Genomic DNA, 19,779 nt, shown 5'->3' with positions numbered 1-19,779 from the left:
ATTTAGTGGCATTTTTGTTCCCCTCAGCCACTGTGGCATTGGACCCTTTTGATGTCTCTGTCTTTCCTAAATGTCTGTGGCTTATTTGGAAAGACTGAGGTGGGCAGGTACTGGAGATTGAACCCAGGGCCTCCCACATGTTATAATTATACCCCTAACCCTTACACAGATCTATTTTTATTTAATTTTTATTTCACTAAGTATTCTGACTTTTTTTAGTACTGGGGATTGAACTCGGAACCTTCCACTTGTGAGGCAGTTGGCAGCACCACTGAGCTAAATCCCTGGCCTAGTATTCTGACTTCTTAACAAACTAGTTTTTTTTTTGTCTCCTAAGCATATAATCTCCTCAATATTCTATCCTTGTACCGTATTTTTTAACCCTCTTTGAATATTTTGTTTATCCAATTTAAATATCTAAAACTTTTCTCCAAACTCACACATTATCATACTTTACAAATTTTCAAAAGAAAAGCTGACATTTTTTTTCTTTTAGCTTTATTAAAGTAAAATTGACTGATAACATTGTATACAAAGGTATACAGCATAGTGTTTTGATAATACTTTGTAGTAATTGTCAAGTTAAGTCATACATTCACCTTTTTTATGGGAGGGGAATGAGAACAAGAAAAGTCTCTACCCTCTTAGCAGATTTCAAGTATATGCTACAGTATTGTTAACTATAATCACCATGTGGACACTACATCTCCAGAATTTATTCATCCTGCATATCTGAAACTTGTACTCTTTGCTAACATTACCCTATTGTCCCTAGCCTCTAGCCCCTTGTTCTAGCCCCTATTCTACTCTCTGCTTCTAAGAGTTCAGCTTTTTTGATTCCACATAGAAGATTCATACAGCCAGTGTCTGCTGTTTCTCCTTTTTTTTTTTTTTTTTTGATATTTTGGGGGTGGGGGGATTACTGGGGATTTAACCCAGGGCCTTCACATTAAACCACATTCCTGCCTTTTTTCTATTTTTTATTTTGAGATACGGTCTGCCTAAGTCACTGAGCAACCCAGGCTGGGCTCAAGGGGTTACAAGTATGCACCACTGAATAAGATCTTCTTCTTTTAAAGGCTTAATGATTTCTCATTTTGAATGTGTATATATGTGAATATCAAACATTTTCTTTACAATCATTAAATATTTTGAAGGAGACAAGGTTTCTTTCATATCTTGGCTATTACGTATAATACTACAATGGACATAGGAACACAGATATCTTTTTTTTTTATTATTCTTAAGTTCTTTTATTGGTACATTTTAGGTATACAATACGATTACATTTATCATTGGGTGTTTGTACCTCTACATGATGTATCTTGATTCTTATTTTTTCCCCATTACCTGTGCACCCTTCACCCCCTCCCCCCTTCCTTGTTTACATAGACATCATTTCCATTTTTTTCCCTTTTCTCATAATTTTTCCTTTCCCTTCTTTCCTTTCCCCTTCCCCTCCCTTCACTCCTACATCTTTGAACCTTTTTTCCTATTTCAAATTATCAATTATTCATTTTAATCATTTTAACCCTTATTTATACTAGGAACACAGATATCTTTTTGACATACTGATTTCATTTCCTTTTTTTTTGGTACCAGGGATTGAACTCAGGACCTTGCGCATGTGAGGCAGGCACGGTGCCACTGAGCTAAATCCCCAGCCCTCATTTCCTTTTGATATATACCCAGAAGTGGAAATGCTTTGGATAGCGTGGACGTTTTAACAATATTAATTCCTCCAATCCATGAACACAGGATACCTTTCCATTTATTTATATCTTTTCCAATTTCTTTTATCAGTGTTTGTAGTTCTCAATGTACAGATCTTTCACCTCTTTGGTTAAATTTATTCCCAAATATATTATCATTTTGATACTATTATTAAATGGGATTGTTATGTTTTTCAAAGAGTTCATTGTTAATGTATAGAAACACAGCTGATATTTTGTCTGTTGATTCTGTATCCTACAACTCTCAAGAGTTTATTAGTTCTAACAATTTTTGGTGGGCTCCCTAAGGTTTTTTTATATACAGTATTAGGTCATGACGTCTGAGAGACACTTTTAATTCTTCCTTTTTACATGGATGCCCTTCTGTTTTTTTCTTTCTTCTATGAAGTTGCTCTGGGCAGGACTTCACTAAAAATGGTGAGTGGGCATCCTTGTCTTGGTGCAGATCTTAGAGGAAAAGCTTTTAGCCTTTTACAATTGAGTCTGATGTTAGTTTTACAGTTGAATCTGGAATTTTGTGGCCTTTGTTATGTTGAGAATCATTCCTTCCATATCTTAATTTGTTGAGAGTTTTTAATCCTCAAAGAATATTGTTTTCTCAACCTTTTGAAATGACCAGATTTTTACCCTCCATTCTGTTAAAGTGGTGTATCACATTTATTTTGTATATTGAACCATCCTTGGATCTCAGAAATAAATTCTATATGATCGTGGTATATGATCCTTTTAATGTGCTATTATATTTGGTTTGCTAGTATTTCATTTTTTGCATCTATTTCATCAGAGATACTAGTCTGTAATTTTTTTGGGGGGGGGTCTTGATTTTGTTATCAAGGAAATGTGGTCTCATAAAATGAATTTTTGGAAATTCAGTTTCAGATTTTTGGGAGAGTTTGAGAAGGGTTGGTGTTAATTATTCTTTAAATGTTTGGTATAATTTACCAGTGACACCACCTGGTTCTGATTTCTAAATGCTATTTCTCAGTTTTAAAAAGATGTTCATGAACTGGCCAGCAGTTATTAGCTCGGTTGGTTAGAATATGGTGCTAGTAAAAAAATGTTCGTGTCTCTGCACTAGTAACTCTGCTTTAATTATCTGTCTTACAGAAAGGCTTTATTATGCTTCTAATCCAGAAAAAAGGTTATTTTTGAATATATTATTTGGTTATAAGTTTCACAAACTGTTACTTTTATTTAGCTACTTTGACAAATAATATCAGATTCTTTATTATAAAGTATATATGTGGAGGGCTGGGGATTTAGCTCAGTGGCACCACACCTGCCTCACAAGCGCCAGGTCCTGAGTTCGATCTCTGGTACCCAAAAAAAAAAAGAAAAAAAGTATTTATGTGGAAATAGACTGTTTCACTTAAGTGTTGGGCCTATAATATCTGGCACAGTGCCTAGTCTGGAGTGACCACATTAATAAATATTTGTTGAATTAATGAAGAAAATCTTACTCATTGCTATTAACTGTTTCCCCTTATTTTAGGAACTAATAATCAAAACTGTATTAAGCTCAGCAAGAGATGAGCCCTCTGGTCCTGCACGGTAGGTCACATATTTTTAGACTTAATGTAACTATTCTGTGTTTGGAATCTTATTTTAAAAGTTGATTGAATTATTTTAGCACTCTGGGTTGTTTCAGACACATGAAAGCCATTTTAAACTATAAGTTTAAATTATTTGAATGATTAAATATTCTTTCCTTTCATGACTGCATACTAACGGTGTTTCATTAAACAAAGGCCCTCTAAGTTCGATCCCTGGTACAAAAAAAAAAAAAAAAAAGGCCCTGTCACCTTTTTAGTATCTTAAAAGTTTCTTTAATTTTATTTAAGTATATTTTGCTTCTCCTCAGATTATATTTATCATCTCTTATGCAGTACAGTATAGCAGTAGGTACCCAATGAATGTGTGAATTGAATTACAATAAAATATTTTTTATTATAGAAAGTAATATAGCTAAGAAAAAGTATATTTTAATTGGTCATAATCTTAATAGAATACAAGTAATAACATTTTTACATTTTTTCCCTTTTTATGTCTTAAGCATTAAAAGCTGACATTTTGTTTTAGTAAATAACCATTTCCCCAGAATGGTTGAGATTTAAATTAGCAGGCTTCCAGAAGCATACCATATTCTTTCTCTTACCCAAAACATCAAGTTGCTTTTTGTATTTCTTTTTTTTTTTTTTTTTTTTTTTTTTTTTGGTGGAGATTGAACTCAGGAGCTTGCGCTTGCCAGGCAGGCAACAACACCACTGATCTGAATCCCCAGCCCAGTTTTTGTATTTCTTGATGTTGATTCTAACACTATGTTAGCCTCAGCATTAGTCTGCTACTACAGTAACCTCTGACCTCAGTGAAAATTCTTCCTTACCAGTCATGAACACATTTGTTAATCTAGGGTTCAAAAGATACAAATACAAGGCTTTACCATTTGTATTCTAATTCTACTTTAGGCTTTTTTTCTGGCAAATAAAAATAATGTAAGATGAACTCTTTGGTTACATGAGACAACTCCACTTTTTACAAATATAATTGCGGGTTCTTTTCACTTGATATACAAGTTAGCTAAAAACAAATCTCCATGAGCAGGTTCTTCTTTTACACTAATCCCATTTAAGTTTACAAGGAATTTCCTACAATATTTGTTTTAATCCTCATCACAATTCTGAGATTAATGGAATCACTGTTCCAATTTTGCTAGCCAGAAATCAATGCTAATAACCTAATATTTATTAAACTCAAAACCAGCATTTATTAAGCTTTTTCTATGTGGTAGACGTGTTCTGAACACTTATCCCAGTGAATTTTATAATAGCTCTATGAGATACTTACAGTTTTTATCCTTTTTATAAGAAACTGGAGCCCGGAGAATTTAAGTAACTTGCCCTATCTCAGATGTGACAAAGCCATGATTATTACCTTCACTATTTGTTGTCAGAATCTTACTATATACTTAGTAACAAGCAGCACAAGTAGGCTTGAAAATAGAGCTAATGACATTAAATCTGCTTTTTTTTCTTTTAATTTATGTCAACATGTTGACTCTTAAGTGAATATGGAAGCCTAAAGCATAGCTGCACAGAGGTAGACTGAGGATTATTAATACAACAGCTTGTGTTATTGAGAAGATGGAACAACTCCAGATGCTGAACATAAACATTGTCTCAAATTGTTTTCTTATACTTTTTAAATTTTTTTAAAAGCCAAAATCTGAGCAGGAGCAGACAGTTGAGCTAAACTGTGAATAATCTCAATTACTGTGACAATTTGGGGAATGTAGGAAACTGCACACACACAAACACACAAACAAAAAACAAACATCTTATCCTTACTCCTTCGTGTTACAACAGAAACTGTTCAGCATTTGTGCTCCCGGACTCTGCTTTTATTTAGCTGAATCCATGGAGAGCTTTGCTCTACTTTAGTTTGTTGTTGCTTTAGGATTACAGGTGTTTCCACTGCTAAACCTGCAGTTCGGTTATTTAGATAAATAAATATATGGGACTTAAAAATGGACAAATTAGGGAAGATATAAAGCAATAGACTTTACTTTGAAGATTCCCTGGCAGTTTGACAGTAAACAGTGTAGCGGCACAACACTCTACACTGAAAGAGGGGACTTAATACCCAATCTGCTGTGCTCCGGGTGAAATAGATTTAGGTATTGGATGATTCCAGAATTTAACATTCTGCTGAATTTGTCAAGAATATCAGTATGGGGGAAAAAAAAGAACATGTGGATGTGCTGGAATACTAGACTGTTGACTCTTTATGGAGAGAAAAGTTATATAGTTTTTTAGAAACCTAAACTTTAAACACAGTAATAGGATTCTTCCTGATTCTGCTAGTAAAATAACTCCCTTCAAGCTTGGACTCAGCTGAACTTAAATTGCTAAGGAAATGAACAGAAGAGAATTTCTACAATTCCTATTTCTGATGGAATTCTTTTTATAAATTATAGTTTTGTGTTCTCCATTTGCTTTAAAAATAATTTGGCTAATTGTGTTAAACTTGAAAGGTTACAAAAATATTTGAAGTTTATTTTACTTAGTAAAATTATGCTCTTTTCCTTTTGAAAGCAGGTCACATACAGTTATTTATTTGGGAAACCTTATAGAAATGTCATTTCATTAACATGGATTTGTTAGAAAGTTGCTGTATATTAGCCCAGCACATGATCTTGGTAGTAAATTATAATAGAAAATTAGATTTAGATTTTAAGAGTTGTTCTTTCTTTCTCCTTTGTCCTCCTTAATCACCAGCCAGTGTGTAACAATGTGATTAATGCTCTTTACACAGTGCATGTTTATTCTCTCAGTTGATTAGTTGTGGTGGTAGTTTTATTTTATTTAAAGACTAATTCACTTTTATTTTTGTCTATGTTGGTTGCCTTTTTTTGCAGGTGTGTAGCACTTTGCAGTTTAGGTATTTGGATTTGTGAAGAGCTGGTCCATGATTCTCATCATCCTCAAATTAAAGAAGCTCTGAATGTAATTTGTGTTTCCTTAAAGGTAATGAAAACTGTTTAATGACAAATTAAGGTAGTTTAGAATGCATGGTTATTTTTCTGCAAATGCTGATTATATCTCATGCTCTTATAGAATAAACCATTTATAATAAATGTTTTTATTATTGTATTATTATATTATTTCTTTGATCCCAGCTCTCAAGAATGATGCCACTGTTAGATTTAGGATTTTTTTTGATGACTTCTTTCATCCGAACTTTTTATATATATACTTAGTTTTGTCCCTAGAATGATGAAAAAAAGATGATGATGATGATCATGATGATAACGATGATAATTATATGTGTGTGTATGAGTGTGTGTGTGTGTGTGTGTATTCTAAAGAAGAAACCAGTCACTTTTTTGTTTTGTTTTAACTAATATTTTTGTAACTTTTAAATTTTCATCACTTCCTAAATTCTTGGGTTATTCAACTTTTGACTTTTTTGTTTTTGTTTTTTGAGACAGGGTCTTGTTATATAGTTCAAGCTGTCCTGGAACTCACTTTGTAGCCCAGGCTGGCCTTGAACTCCTTGTGATCGGCCCACCTCAGCCTCCCAAGCATTGTGATTATAGGTGTGCACCACCACGCCCAGCTCAACTTTTGGTTTTATAATTCAATTAAATTCCCTCTTTGTGACCAGAATAAGATTAGGTAATAATCTATTATTATAGAGAATACAAGTGAATACAAGGAATAGTCCAAATATGTAGCAAATCTTTGGTTTTTTGAGATAGGGTCTCATAATGTTGTTTAGGCTGGCCTTGAAATTGTGGCAATTCTTCTGTCTCAGCCTCCCAAGCTCTGAGATTACAGGAGTGTTCCATCATGCCTGCAAATACACAGTGAATCTTCAAAAAATTTTATAATAAAAGACATTCTCATCAGTCCCCCTCAAAATATTCCTCACTAAGAATATATGTATCCCATTTGTTCTTGCCACTTTCTGAAGCAGTTCTGAAAGTCCTCCTTCATGAGTGTCCTTAAAAGATATGATTAAAAATACAGTGAGTGCTGCTGCTGAGTGTCATGTAACAGAAAGGCAGACTTGTAAAAACATTACAGTGTGTTCTCATCCACCTTATTCACTGGATCTGGCACCATTGACTCTGGCTCTTCCCCAAAGTCAAAATGATCATGAAAGGTAAACATTTTTAATCAATTCAAGACATAGAAGTAGCCCAAATAGAGCAACTAAAGACACTCATGAAAGAAGACTTCCAGAACTGCTTAAAACAATGGCAAGAGCCAGATGTGGTTACACATGGCTATATAATCCCAGCACTTGGGAGGCTGAGGCAGGCAGATCCTGAGTTCAAGCCCAGCTTGTACTACATAGTGAGTTCAAAGCCAGCTTGAACTACATAATGAGACTGTCTCAAACAAAGCAAAGCAAAAAAAAAAAGAGGCAAAAACAATGAGATAAATGTGTTTGAAGGAAGGGAAGGTATATTTTGAGAAAGATTAATGGCAGTGTGTCTTTTACTATAATAATTTTCTTTTTGGTACTGGGGATCGGACTCAGGACCCTGTGCCTGCAAAGTAGGCAGCGGAACCACTGAGCCAAACCCCCAGCCCACTATAATAATTTTTTAAAGATAAGAACCAAGATAGATTGTGTAAAGGTACAAATTTCCAATGATGAATGTCATTATATTATATACCTAAAATGTACCCAAAAATTAATTTAAAAAATAATAATTCTTAAAAATTTCTGTATTCACTATTGATCATCCTTGCAAAGTATTTTTTTATTTTTGGTACCGGGAATTGAACTTGGGTCCTTGTGCTTGCGAGGCAGGTGGCAGAACCACTGAGCTAAATCACTGGCCTTACTTTTTGGGGGGGGGGGCGGTTATCGGGCATTGAACTTGGGACCTTGCACTTGCGAGGCAGGCGCCGGAACCACTGAGCTAAATCCCCAGCCCCCATTGCAAAGTACTTCTAATGAAAGGATGTATGATGTTTTTTCTTTAAATTTTAAATTTTCATTATACCTGTTTAATACTCTAAACATACAGTTTACCTTATAATACTTTAATAATATATTTTCTTGACATTTCTGAATATATACATTTGAGGCACTTTGCTAGGCAAATTGAAGAACAAAGAGATGAAAACATGTATTACTAGCTTCCAGAGATTAATAATATAATAGGGTGAAAAAGATTAAAATATGAATTATAAAATACAGAAAGCTGAGAGTATTCAATGACTAATGCATATAAACTACAGAGTTCAGGGGAAGGAGAGATCACTTTGACTTCGTTTTCAGAGAACACTTTGGGACATTTTGTTAAGAGTTTGAAGAGTAAGTGAGAGCCAGAAATAAATAAGTATAGAAAGTTTGATTTTGTGTCATTAGAGAGTCATTTGAGAGTTTCAGACATTAACAATGTTAAGATCAGAGCAATGCTTCAAAAGTTTAATTTGGAAATGTCATGAAGAGTAGAAAGGAATGGTAGAAAAATTTGTAACTAGCTGGGCAATGGTGGTGCCCATCTCTGATCTCAACTGCTGAGAAGACTGAGGTAGACAAGATTCCAAATTCAAAGCTAGCCTGGGATTCTTAAGCGAGATCTTGTGTCAAAAAAAAAAAAAATTTAAAGGCCTGAAAATATAGCTTAGTGGTAGAGCTCTTGCCTAGCATGTACAAGGCCCTGGGTTTCATCCCCAGGACCACAAAGAAAGATTGATAATAAGAATAGTTTAGAGGCCAGTGCAGAAATCCAGGTAATTGAAACTGCAGTAAAAGTTTAATGAGGACAGTTAAATATTACAAAGAAAAACTCAAACTATATGTGTCTTTGGAATGTGTTAGGATTTTATTTTGCCACTGAAGATTTATCTTCCTAGTAATATTTTTAAAGGTACATATGACAAAAAGAAACTTGTATGAAATTTAAAATTTTTGTAAAGCAGAAAGGGAAGAAGGGTTGAAGGAAGGGGAGAGGAAGGAGGGGAAAAAGAATCAAGATATATTATGTACAGGTACAAATTCCCTATGATGAATGTGAACATTGTATATATCAAAAGAGTACCAATGAAATTAATTCTTAAAAAAATTTAAAATTTTTCAACAACTAATATACTACTGGATAGTTCATGAAACTTTTTGTAACAATGATTTTCTTTGTTGTTGTTATTGCAGTTTACTAATAAGACTGTAGCTCATGTAGCTTGTAACATGCTTCACATGCTGGTTCATTATGTACCTAGACTTCAGATTTACCAACCTGATTCTCCCTTGAAAATTATTCAAGTAAGTAATTTCTTAAATATTTTTTCATATAACCTTGTGAAAAATTCTTAGATTTGCATGCCTTGAAATAAAAAAATATTTCATAGGATTTAAAGTTGCTTTGCATAACTTAATAATGGTTACCTATCATGCTTTTTGTAATGTCAACATTCCAGATAGTTCCTATGTATTTTATGTTAGAAGCTTATGGTTTTAGTTTTAGATGAAATAAAATTTTAAAAAAGAATTTGCTATTGTAGGATTAAATATCACATGCAAATTTATTCATGCCATTGTCTTTTAAATGTACATTCTGCTTCATTTACTCTCTTAGATGGGGAAAACATGCCATTCTCTATTTACCAAAATCAGAATATTATTCCTTTTCTGCCAGTCATTTATGACAGACTTTTTTCCCATTCTAATTCAGTGTCTCCTGTGTTTCCTACAACACCTAACATATTTTAGCCCTTTATTACTTCTTTCTTGAGATATTGCAGGAGCCTTTTTCTGGCTGATGGTCATCAGTCACACTCACATGGCTCTTATCATGTTACTTACTCATGTGAAAAAAAAATGAAAACAGGGCCAGGGATTTAGCTCATTGGTTCTCCTGCCTGCCTCGTAAGATCCGAGTTCAATCCCCAGTACTAAAAAAAAAAGAAAAAGGAAAAGAAAACAAAATCTCTGGTTTTCCTTTGAGTATAAAATAAAGCCAAAATTCTTTTTTCTTTCTTTCTTTCTTTTTTTATTTTTTGAGACTGGGTCCTGCTATATAGTTCAGGCTGGCCTCAAACTCATGGTGATCCTCCTGCCTTAGCCTTCCGAGTACTAGGATCACAAGTGTATACCTCCATGCCTGGCAAAGCCCAAGTTCTTTAGCATAAATTCAAGGCTTCTAGATGAGGACCTAACCCATCTTTCCAGAATCATGTACAAATTGCTTTGAAATACAAATTGTCCAGACAACTGAATCTACTTACTGTCACCTAAACATACCCATTACCCTCTCCTGCTTCTTTCTTGAAATGCTTCACGACTTCCCTCTAACCCTAATCTTTCAGTAACTGGCCTAAATACCATCTCTTCAAAAATGGATATCCCCATCTGCTCTCCCCAACCAGAATTTCTCTTTTTTATCTCTGTGGTTGCATTTTTAGATCTTTTGTTTTATTTTGTGAGACAGGATCTCACTAGATAGTTCAGGCTAGCCTGCAACTCAGTATATAGTTCAGGCTGGCCTCGAACTTACAGCAGTCCTACCTCAGCTCCCCAAGTGCTAGGATTACGGTGTGTACCACCATGCCCAGCAACATTTCTCCATCTTTGTACATACATTTTTAGCCAAGATAAACAAAAATATTTATTAAGCACTGCCATGTATAAGTCACCTTTTTATAAACATTGCATTTAATTTCTTAAGTTTTTTGAGGTAGGAGATTATTTCCTTCTTCACCTCACTTATTTAAGATGAAAGAACTAAGGATTTAGTAACTATGTAATATCATCAAGCAGCAGGTTAGCTTTTTCCACTCCTCCATGTAGCCAGCCTTTCTATTATAGCACAAATTATAGTAATAAGTACAGCACTGGTTAGTAAAGTCTTTTACTATATGAAATATATCTATAAAAATTTTTCTACTTAATGGATCAAAACAATAACTTGTAAAAAAATAGCATATAAAAAAGTACAGTAAGAATAGAAAAAATTTGTAACTATATTGTTTTGTTTTTTGAGACAGTCTCACTGTGTAGTCCAGGCTGGCCTTGAACTCACAGTTATCCACCTGCCTAACCCTCCCAAGTACTAGGATTACAGGTGTGTGCCACTATGCCACTACACCTGACTTTTTGTTTTGGCGGGGGGCGGGGGGTTCTCGAACTTGGAACCTTGAGCTTGCAAGGCAGGCTGTGTGGGGGGGGGGGACTAAGCTAAATTGCTGGCCCCACCTGGCTTTTTTCTTTGAGACAGGGTCTTGCTCTGTAATTCAGGCTGGCCTTGAACTCACCTATTTAACCCAGGCAGCAGTCTTCCTGCTTTGGCCTCCCAAGTGCTGGGATTACAGGCTGTGCCACCCCACCCAGCACAACTATACATTTTTAATATCCATTAAAAGTTGAATGAGAGTAGTGATCCTTTAAACACTTTTTATTTGTTTAGTTTGGTTTGGTTTGGGTATTTTTGACAGAGTCACTATGTTGTTCAGGCTGGCCTTATTGTGATCCTCCTGCCTCAGCTTCCTGAGTGCCAGGATCACCTTGCTCATTTTTATCTTTAGTATTTCCTGTGCTTAGGGTGACTTTCATGTAGAAAATATTGAGTAAATATCTTTTGAGTTGAATATAGTATCATGGTTAAAAAGTTTAGGTTTGGGATTAGCCACGCCTGGATTTAAGTCATCCCTGGCTCTGCCATGTAATAACTTTGTAATAGTGGACAAGTTACTCAGCCCATTGAACTCTAAACTCTTTACATTTGGGATTAAAAATAATCCCACAGATTGCTCTAAAGACTGAGAAATTACATGTAAAAGCACTAATTAGTACGTTTTGCTGTCTAAATGATATATTAAGTTTAATAAGTGTTACATAACACTTTGTAAACTACGTAGGCAGAGTTTTTACAGATTGTTTTAGTAGATATTATACTGCCCAGGGCCTATAGATAAACTTAAAATTTATTATTCTACACCTGTAGTTGAAGAAGTGAAATCCCAAGATAATGGAGCATTTCACTAATGGTTGTCTCTTTGCAGAATTGTGTATAGAAGCCCAGCTTTATTAATAATATTAAGCAATTTCATCTAATATACTAGATTGCACTGGGGAGTAAAGCCTTATTTCATATAAAACATTAATACAAATTTTATTTTATGGTTGAAACATAATTGCCCATATTTATGAGTTATATGTAAAATATTTCAATATGTGTGTGTTATGTAATCATCAGTCAGGGCAGTCAGCATATCCATCACCTTAAACATTTATCATTTCTTTCTAGTGAGAATATTGAAAACCTCTTCTACCTTTTAAGAAATATTGTTGCTGCAGTCACCCTACTGTGCAGCAGCAGAACACCCGAATTCTTCCTAAGTAACGTTGTACCTGTTGACCAACTTTTCTCTTCCCACACCTTCTTCACCCCAACCTCTTGTACACACTAGTTTATTCTCAACATCTATTGAGATCAGCTGTTTTAAATTTTATATAGGAATAAGATCATGAGGTATTTATCTTTCTATGGTTAATTTCACCTAACGTATCTTTTAGGTTCATCCCTGCTGTTACAAATGAGAGGGTTTCATATTCTTTATGGCAAAATCATTTCATTCACACATATATATATCTATATACTTACATCTATGCTATATATGTCACATTTTCTTTATCCTTTCATGTATTGATGGCTACATGGGTTGGTTCCATATCCTGGCTGTTGTGAATAGTTCTGCAGTGATACAGTAGTGCAGATGTCTCTTCAACGTACTGATTTTATTTCCTTTGGCTGTATACCATTGGTTGAATTGCTGGATTGTATAATAATTTGGGGGGGTTTTTTTGTTTTTGTTTTTGTAGGGATCAAACACGAGTCCTTGTGCTTACAAGGCAGGTGGCGGAACCACTGAACTAAATCCCTGGCCCTGGTTTTAATTTTTTGAGAAACTTGGTAGTGATCTTCACATTGGCTGTACTAATTTATATCCCCACTACCAGTGTGTAAAAGTTTCCTTTTTTCTACCACCTCATCATCATTTGTTATCTTTTGTCTTTCTTATAATAACTATTCTGACTGGAGTGAGGCGATAACTCATTGTATGTTTCTTGTTTGTTTGGTGCAAGGGATTGAACCAAGTGCCTTGTGAATGCTTGTGAATTGCTGAGCTGCACTCCTAGTCCTAATTGTGATTGTAATTTTTCTGATAAGTAGTCATGTTCAGCATTTTTAAATATATTGTACTTGTTGGCCTTTTGTTCTTCTTTTGAGGAATGTCTATTCAGATGTTTTGCCCATTTTTTTGGTACCAGGGATCAAACTCAGGACCTTGTGCTTGCGAGGCAGGCAGTGGAACCACTGAGCTAAATCCCTGGCCCCATTTTGCCCAATTTTGATTGGTTTATTTTCTTGCTAGTGAGCTATTTGAGTTTTTGTGTACAGTATATTTAAAAGAATTTTTCTACTTAATGCATCAAAACAATAAATTGTAAAAATAGAGCATACAATAAAAATTTATACTAATACATTTTTAACATGCACATAAAAATTGAATGAAACCAAGAAGTTGCCAGAGTAGATCTCCTCCCCACTTTTTGAGCCTGGGTCTCACCATATAGTTCAGGCTGGTGTTGAACTCACTATGTAGCCCAGGCTGGCCTCAAACTTGTGACCATCCTCCTACCTTAGCCTTCCAAGTGCTAGAATTACAGGCATATGTCACCATCCTTGGCTCTCCCAGTTTAATAACATGTTTATTATTTCATATTTTTCTGTTTCTAATTTATTCATATAGTATCTGCATATATGTTATAGATCTTCTTCAAATGAGAAGGAGCCCAAGAAATAAAAGGAGCAGGGAGAGAGGAGGGAAGGGAATATAAAGAGAATTAAGATATGTTATGTTCATGTACCAACTTCCCACAGTGACTGTAATCATTATGTACTGCAAACATGCACTGATAAACATGTAAATTAAAAAAGAAGGGGCCAGGGATTCAGTAAGTGGTGCTGCTGTCTGCCTCAGAAGTGGAAGGTCCCAAGTTTGATCCCTAGTACCAAAAAAAAAAAAAAGAGAAGCTACTTTGTATCATTTGCATATATATGTTGAATATCCCTGAAGAATTTGAGATTTTGGAGGTTTATGGATTCAGGAATATTTGTCTAGATTTTGGGGTTATTTTGGGGTTTTTTTTGTACTGGAGATCGAACTCGGGTCCTTGTGCTTGTGAGGCAGGCGGCGGAACCACTGAGCTAAATCCCCAGCTGTTGAATGATTCTTTTTTTTTTTTTGGTACCAGGGATCGAACTCAGGACCTTGTGCTTTTGAGGCAGGCAGTGGAATCACTGAGCTAAATCCCCGGCCCTTTGTCTAGATTTTTATCAGTTGAGCCTCCCTAATCCAAAACCTGAAACACTCCAAAATCCAAAATGTTTTTGGGGGAGTCATATCAGCACTCCAAATTTTGTGGATTCTGAAACATTTCAAATTTTAAGGTTTGAGATCTTTAATCTGTATATATGGTAATCTGTTTTCAGGTTTTTTTGTTTGTATATATGGTAATCTGGAAAGACAGTAGAGTAGATTTCTTGAGCTGATATTATGACAATGATTTTTATAAATACTTATCTGTATCTTTTAACTTTTTAATAATTATGTGTTTATACATATTGATTCATTTCCATGAATTGAATTGGGATGAAATTATAGTTGACAGAATGTGTATATGTAATTTTGAGTCTGTACTTGAGAATTGGAGTGATTGATAGTTAAATATACTTGAAATTAAAGTTTATTAAATTACTATTGCCTATTAAAAACTTTAATATATATTAGGGTAAAATATTTAGATAATACCTTTAGGACGAACTTGTAGCAATATATTTTATGTTATTTTACCATATAACAATTAACCTTTAAGATATATCATTAATTTAACTTATTTTGAACTCATTTATTTATTTGTTTGTTTTGCCTACAGATCCTAATAGCCACTATAACTCACCTTTTGCCAAGCACAGAAGCTTCGTCTTATGAATTGGACAAGAGGGTAATTTAAATTTTGTTTGGTATCTAATATGTGATTATCTAGCTTAAAATAGTTGTATTTTAAATTTTTAAAGATACATATTTACATTGATAAAAATTCATGTATTCATAGATATGGTTGAAATATCTTTCCATTATTCATGTATCACTATATTATATTTTAGTTCAGGTTTAGTAACTATCTGATAAAATTTTTGAATCTCAGGGCTGTAAGAAACCTTGGAGAACATTCTGCTCACTTAATTATTTTATTGTATTCTGCCAAATTATGGTGAAGATTATTACTTGTGAGGCATTCATTTCCACTAAAGGCAATCACTTGTCTTTATATAGCTTTGTATAGCTGTAGAAAGTAAAGATACTTCCAGTAAGCAAAGTACAAATAATACATAGAGATATATCACTTAGGAAAAGATATTCTCTATGTCCATGAAAAAGTTCTACAAACTGCTGTTTACCATTGTAAACTATGAGAATCACTTTATTACTTCAAATTGTAATTGTCTAGAGTTTCTTTGTGGTTTCATTTTACAGATACCTTACCTGAAATTCTACATTTCTTCATCACTTTTATGAGTCTTCTTTTCAAGAATCTTTAGCATATTTATTGTAATTATTTTAATGTCTTTGTGTGCTAAATCTGATATCTACAGTCATTACTGAGTTTGTTTCTATTGGGTGTTTTTTCTTTTGAGTTTGACTATGAGTTCCACTTTCCTATTTGTTCATCTAATTTTTTTATTATGCACTAGACATTATGCAGAGCATGTGGAGACTCTAGATCTTGTTAGGGTAGCTAAAACCACATGTGGCTTTAAATTAAAAGTTTACATTAAAATTTTAATTTTGCATTTGCATATTTAAAGTGCTTCATAACTGCATAGACAGTTACAGACTATTTCCGTCATTGCACAAGCTTGTAGTGGACAAGGCTAATCTGTATTCTATTTCATCTGAAAAAAATTATGTTTCTTTCCCTTATGGCATTCAGATCTTGAGGTTTTCTCCAGGTCTCAATGTTGTTACCTCTTAATCACAGTGTAGTGAAATCTCAAATACATTTCACTTAACTGCTTGTGTTCTACCCGTTAATTTACAGAACTCTGAAGGTATGATTACATTTCTATTCCTATTTCAGGTTGTTTTCCTGTTGTGGCTATATACCTTTCATACTTAAATTTCTTCAGTGTCTTTCAAATCACTGATTTCATCAATTTACTTGAGAATTTTTATTCCTTCCCTTTGTTTTTTAAAAATTAATTGATTGGTACACTTTTGATCACATTCATCGTAGAGAATTTGTACCTGTACATGATATATCTTGATTCTTCTTTTTTCCCCATTCTCCTGCCCTCTCTTCAACCCTTCTTCTCCTCCTCCTTATTTACGAAAGCTTTGTTTCTATTTTTCCCTTCTATTCTCTTTTTTTTCTTTTCTCTTCCTCCCCCTACCCATTCCCTTTCCCATTTGAACATTTTCTTCCTACTTCCAAACATCTGTCATTCACTTTGGTCCTTATTTGTGCTTTTGGTTTCTCACCTAAGAGAAGCATTGCAGTATTTAAACAAGTGTGTCCAATTTATTACCCTTAAAAGTATGTTCTCAAGGTGCATCCATTTACCTAAAAAAAAAATCTCTTATTTATCCTTTTTATGGCAGAGTAGTATTCCATTGTATATAAAACCACATCTTCTTTATCCATTCATCTGATGATGTGGATCTGGGCTGTTTCCAAGATTTGGCTATTACAAACTGTGCTGCTGTGAACATGGGTGTGCATTTATCACTGTGGTGTGATGCTTTTAACTCTTTCAGGAAGATAACTAAGAAGGGGAATAGCTGGGTCAAGTGGAACCCCTAATTTCAATTTTTTTTTTTTTTTTTTGGTACCGGGGATCGAACTCTGATCTTTGTGCTTGTGCAGCAGGCGGCAAAACCAGTGATCTAAATCCCTGGCCCCAAAAAAACCACATTTTCTTTTCCTTTTTTTTTGTACCGGGGATCGAACTCTGGTCCTTGCGCTTGCATAGCAGACGGCGAAACCACTGGGCTAAATCCCCGGCCCTAATTTCAATTTTTTGAGGAATGTCCATATTGATTCCCATATTGGTTGCAGCAATTTACATTCCCACCAATAGTGGAGAAGGGTTCCTTTTTCCCCACATCCCCGCCAGCATTTGTTATTGGTTAATTTCTTGATGATATCCATTCTTTCTGGAATGAGATGGAATCTCAGTGTTGTTTTAATTTGCATTTCTCAAATGACCAGTGATGCTGAACATTTTTAATATATTTATTTGCCGTTTGTACCTCGTCATCTGAGAAATGTCTATTCATTTCAGATGCCCATTTTTGGATTGGGTCTTTAAATGGGGGAGTCTGACTTTTTTGAATTCTTCATATTCTAGATAGAGATATATACAGGCTGAGCCACCTTTATTTTAAATACTTGGGAATAGAAGGGTTTTTTAAATTTTTTGCATATATCTATTAGATATCATAGGGATGGGACCTAAGTCTAAATAAGATATTCATTTATTTTTTCTTTTTTGTACCGGGGATCGAACTTGCGTCCTTGCGCTTGCGCAGCAGGCAGCGAAACCGCTGAGCTAAATCCCTAGCCCCTCATTTATCTTTCCATACACCTTTTCCACATAGCCTTAAGATAATTTTTTACAGTATTTTTAATGTACCTGCATTTGGATTGTAACCCTTCCTATGAGGTCTGCTGTGGATATAGCATCATGTTGGCACTCATGATGTTTTACATTTTGAATTTTGGATATTTGAGGGATGCAACCTGTACTCCATTTTTATCCCAGAGTCTCTCATTTTAGTGTCATAAGCTAGGTCTAGAATTCCAAATCTAGTTAATGAACTCTACCAGAATAACTAATTGGCTGTGTCCTTCTGTATCATATTTGGCTTATGAAGATCTAGATATTACAATGTAAAATCTATACTACCAAGTTTTTCCCTTGTCTACTTAATTAGCTAAACATTCACTGATTACAGAGTATGTCTGTGATATTCTGCTACACTAAGTTAAACATAGATAAATAAGATAGCCTCTGCTCTCAAGGAATTTGAAGATTAGAGGAATAAGTGAGGCAATACAATATAATAAGTACTCCTATAAAAAATTTTAAAATGTGTATGATACACAGTACCATAGAGGAGGAAATAATTAACTATTAAGGAGGTGGGGACTTGTTAATCAGAAACTTCCCTAAAAATGAATAGAGTTCTCTAGATAAATAGGGACAAGAGGTGGAGCCACAAAATTATTCCAAATAGAGGGAATAGCATGTGTACAGTCATGGAGGTATAAAACAGAATGATGTGTTTTGGGGAAATATGAAGCAGTTCCATATTATAGAATGTGTGATCAAGAAGAGAGAAATATAAAATTTCAGAGATCAAAAGAGCCAGATCATGAAAGGCTTTGGACTTTTTTGAAGGGTTTTAATGCACAATGAAATATGGACTGTTTTGTGAAAATATGAAAGTTGAATTAAATGTGATAATATGGTAATTGTGATTAAAGTAATCTCACAAAAATCGATGACATTCTGAGCTAAGACTAAAGGAATAGAGAACAGATATTCACAAAGAAGAATCCACAATCAGTGGAAGAAAGATAAAAAATCAGGATTGTTACAAGAAAATGGGTTTCAGTTTTTTGTGTCTGTAAGGAATAACATCCAGATGAAAACTACCAGGCATGCAACCTGAGTAGAAAATTTGATGCTGGAAATAAAAATATTGGCATTCTTTTTTTGGGGGGGGGGGCGGGGATCGAACTCAGGACCTTGCGCTTACAAGGGGGGCAGTGAAACCACTGAGCTAAATCCCTGGCAATAATGACATTTTTAGCACATTTGTAGTATTAAAATTGTGAGGCTATATGAGATTACTTTAAGAGAGATTTATGTGAGAAGAGTTAGAAAAGTTTAGCACAGTGAAGAAGTAGGCAAAGGAAGAAAATTCAAGTGACTGAAAGGACTAGTGGGAGAGGTAAGAAGACCAGGTTCAGGAGAGTAATCATACAGAAGGGAAGATTAATAGTCCCCAAAATGCTTTTCTGATCTCAGATTTTATCATTCACTCTTACACAGATCAGTAGGAACAAATAATAGCAGGTTTGAACTAATACTTCACTGAAGTATTATTTTATAGACATAAAAAATAACACACTATTCAGTTATATCTACACTCAACAGGGAATCATCAATCAGCATGATTTGCCCCATCTTTCTTTGACTGGTAACAGATTTCTTTATATTTTTTGAATATACTTTTTTATTATCTTTTTTTTTTTTCTTTTGGTACCGGGGACCGAATTCCTTGGGCTTGCAAGGCAGGCACCGGAACCACTGAGCTAAATCCCCAGCTCTTACTTTTTTATTATCTTAAGCATCTTTAAAATGTCTATCTGTCCTCTCTATGAGATGTGTCGGGAACATTACCTAAGTTCACTGTTTTTTCTCTACTATGTTCAATCCAAATTCTTTTTTGTCTTT

The 19,779-nt window shown here is 34.4% G+C and overlaps 1 protein-coding gene across 8 annotated transcripts in view; it reads left to right on the top strand.

Annotated features, from left to right (window-relative positions):
- Ralgapa1 (Ral GTPase activating protein catalytic subunit alpha 1) overlaps window positions 1-19,779 on the top strand; it is a 228,736-nt gene that overhangs the window by 120,349 nt on the left and 88,608 nt on the right. For all 8 annotated transcript variants that reach the window (XM_013066624.3, XM_087197118.1, XM_087197119.1 and 5 more), the window contains 4 exons: window positions 3,226-3,284; window positions 6,148-6,256; window positions 9,405-9,515; window positions 15,189-15,257. In XM_013066624.3, coding sequence (XP_012922078.1) covers window positions 3,226-3,284; window positions 6,148-6,256; window positions 9,405-9,515; window positions 15,189-15,257 — 348 coding nt within the window. The remainder of the gene's footprint in view (window positions 1-3,225; window positions 3,285-6,147; window positions 6,257-9,404; window positions 9,516-15,188; window positions 15,258-19,779) is intronic.

This window comes from Heterocephalus glaber, unplaced genomic scaffold (assembly GCF_053883595.1).
Source record: "Heterocephalus glaber isolate CG9 unplaced genomic scaffold, H.glaber_assembly_v1.0 deba00001662, whole genome shotgun sequence".
In the NCBI taxonomy this organism is placed as follows: domain Eukaryota; kingdom Metazoa; phylum Chordata; class Mammalia; order Rodentia; family Bathyergidae; genus Heterocephalus; species Heterocephalus glaber.
Note: the sequence above shows the minus strand (reverse complement) of the source record. Positions and strands in the feature narration are given on the sequence as shown.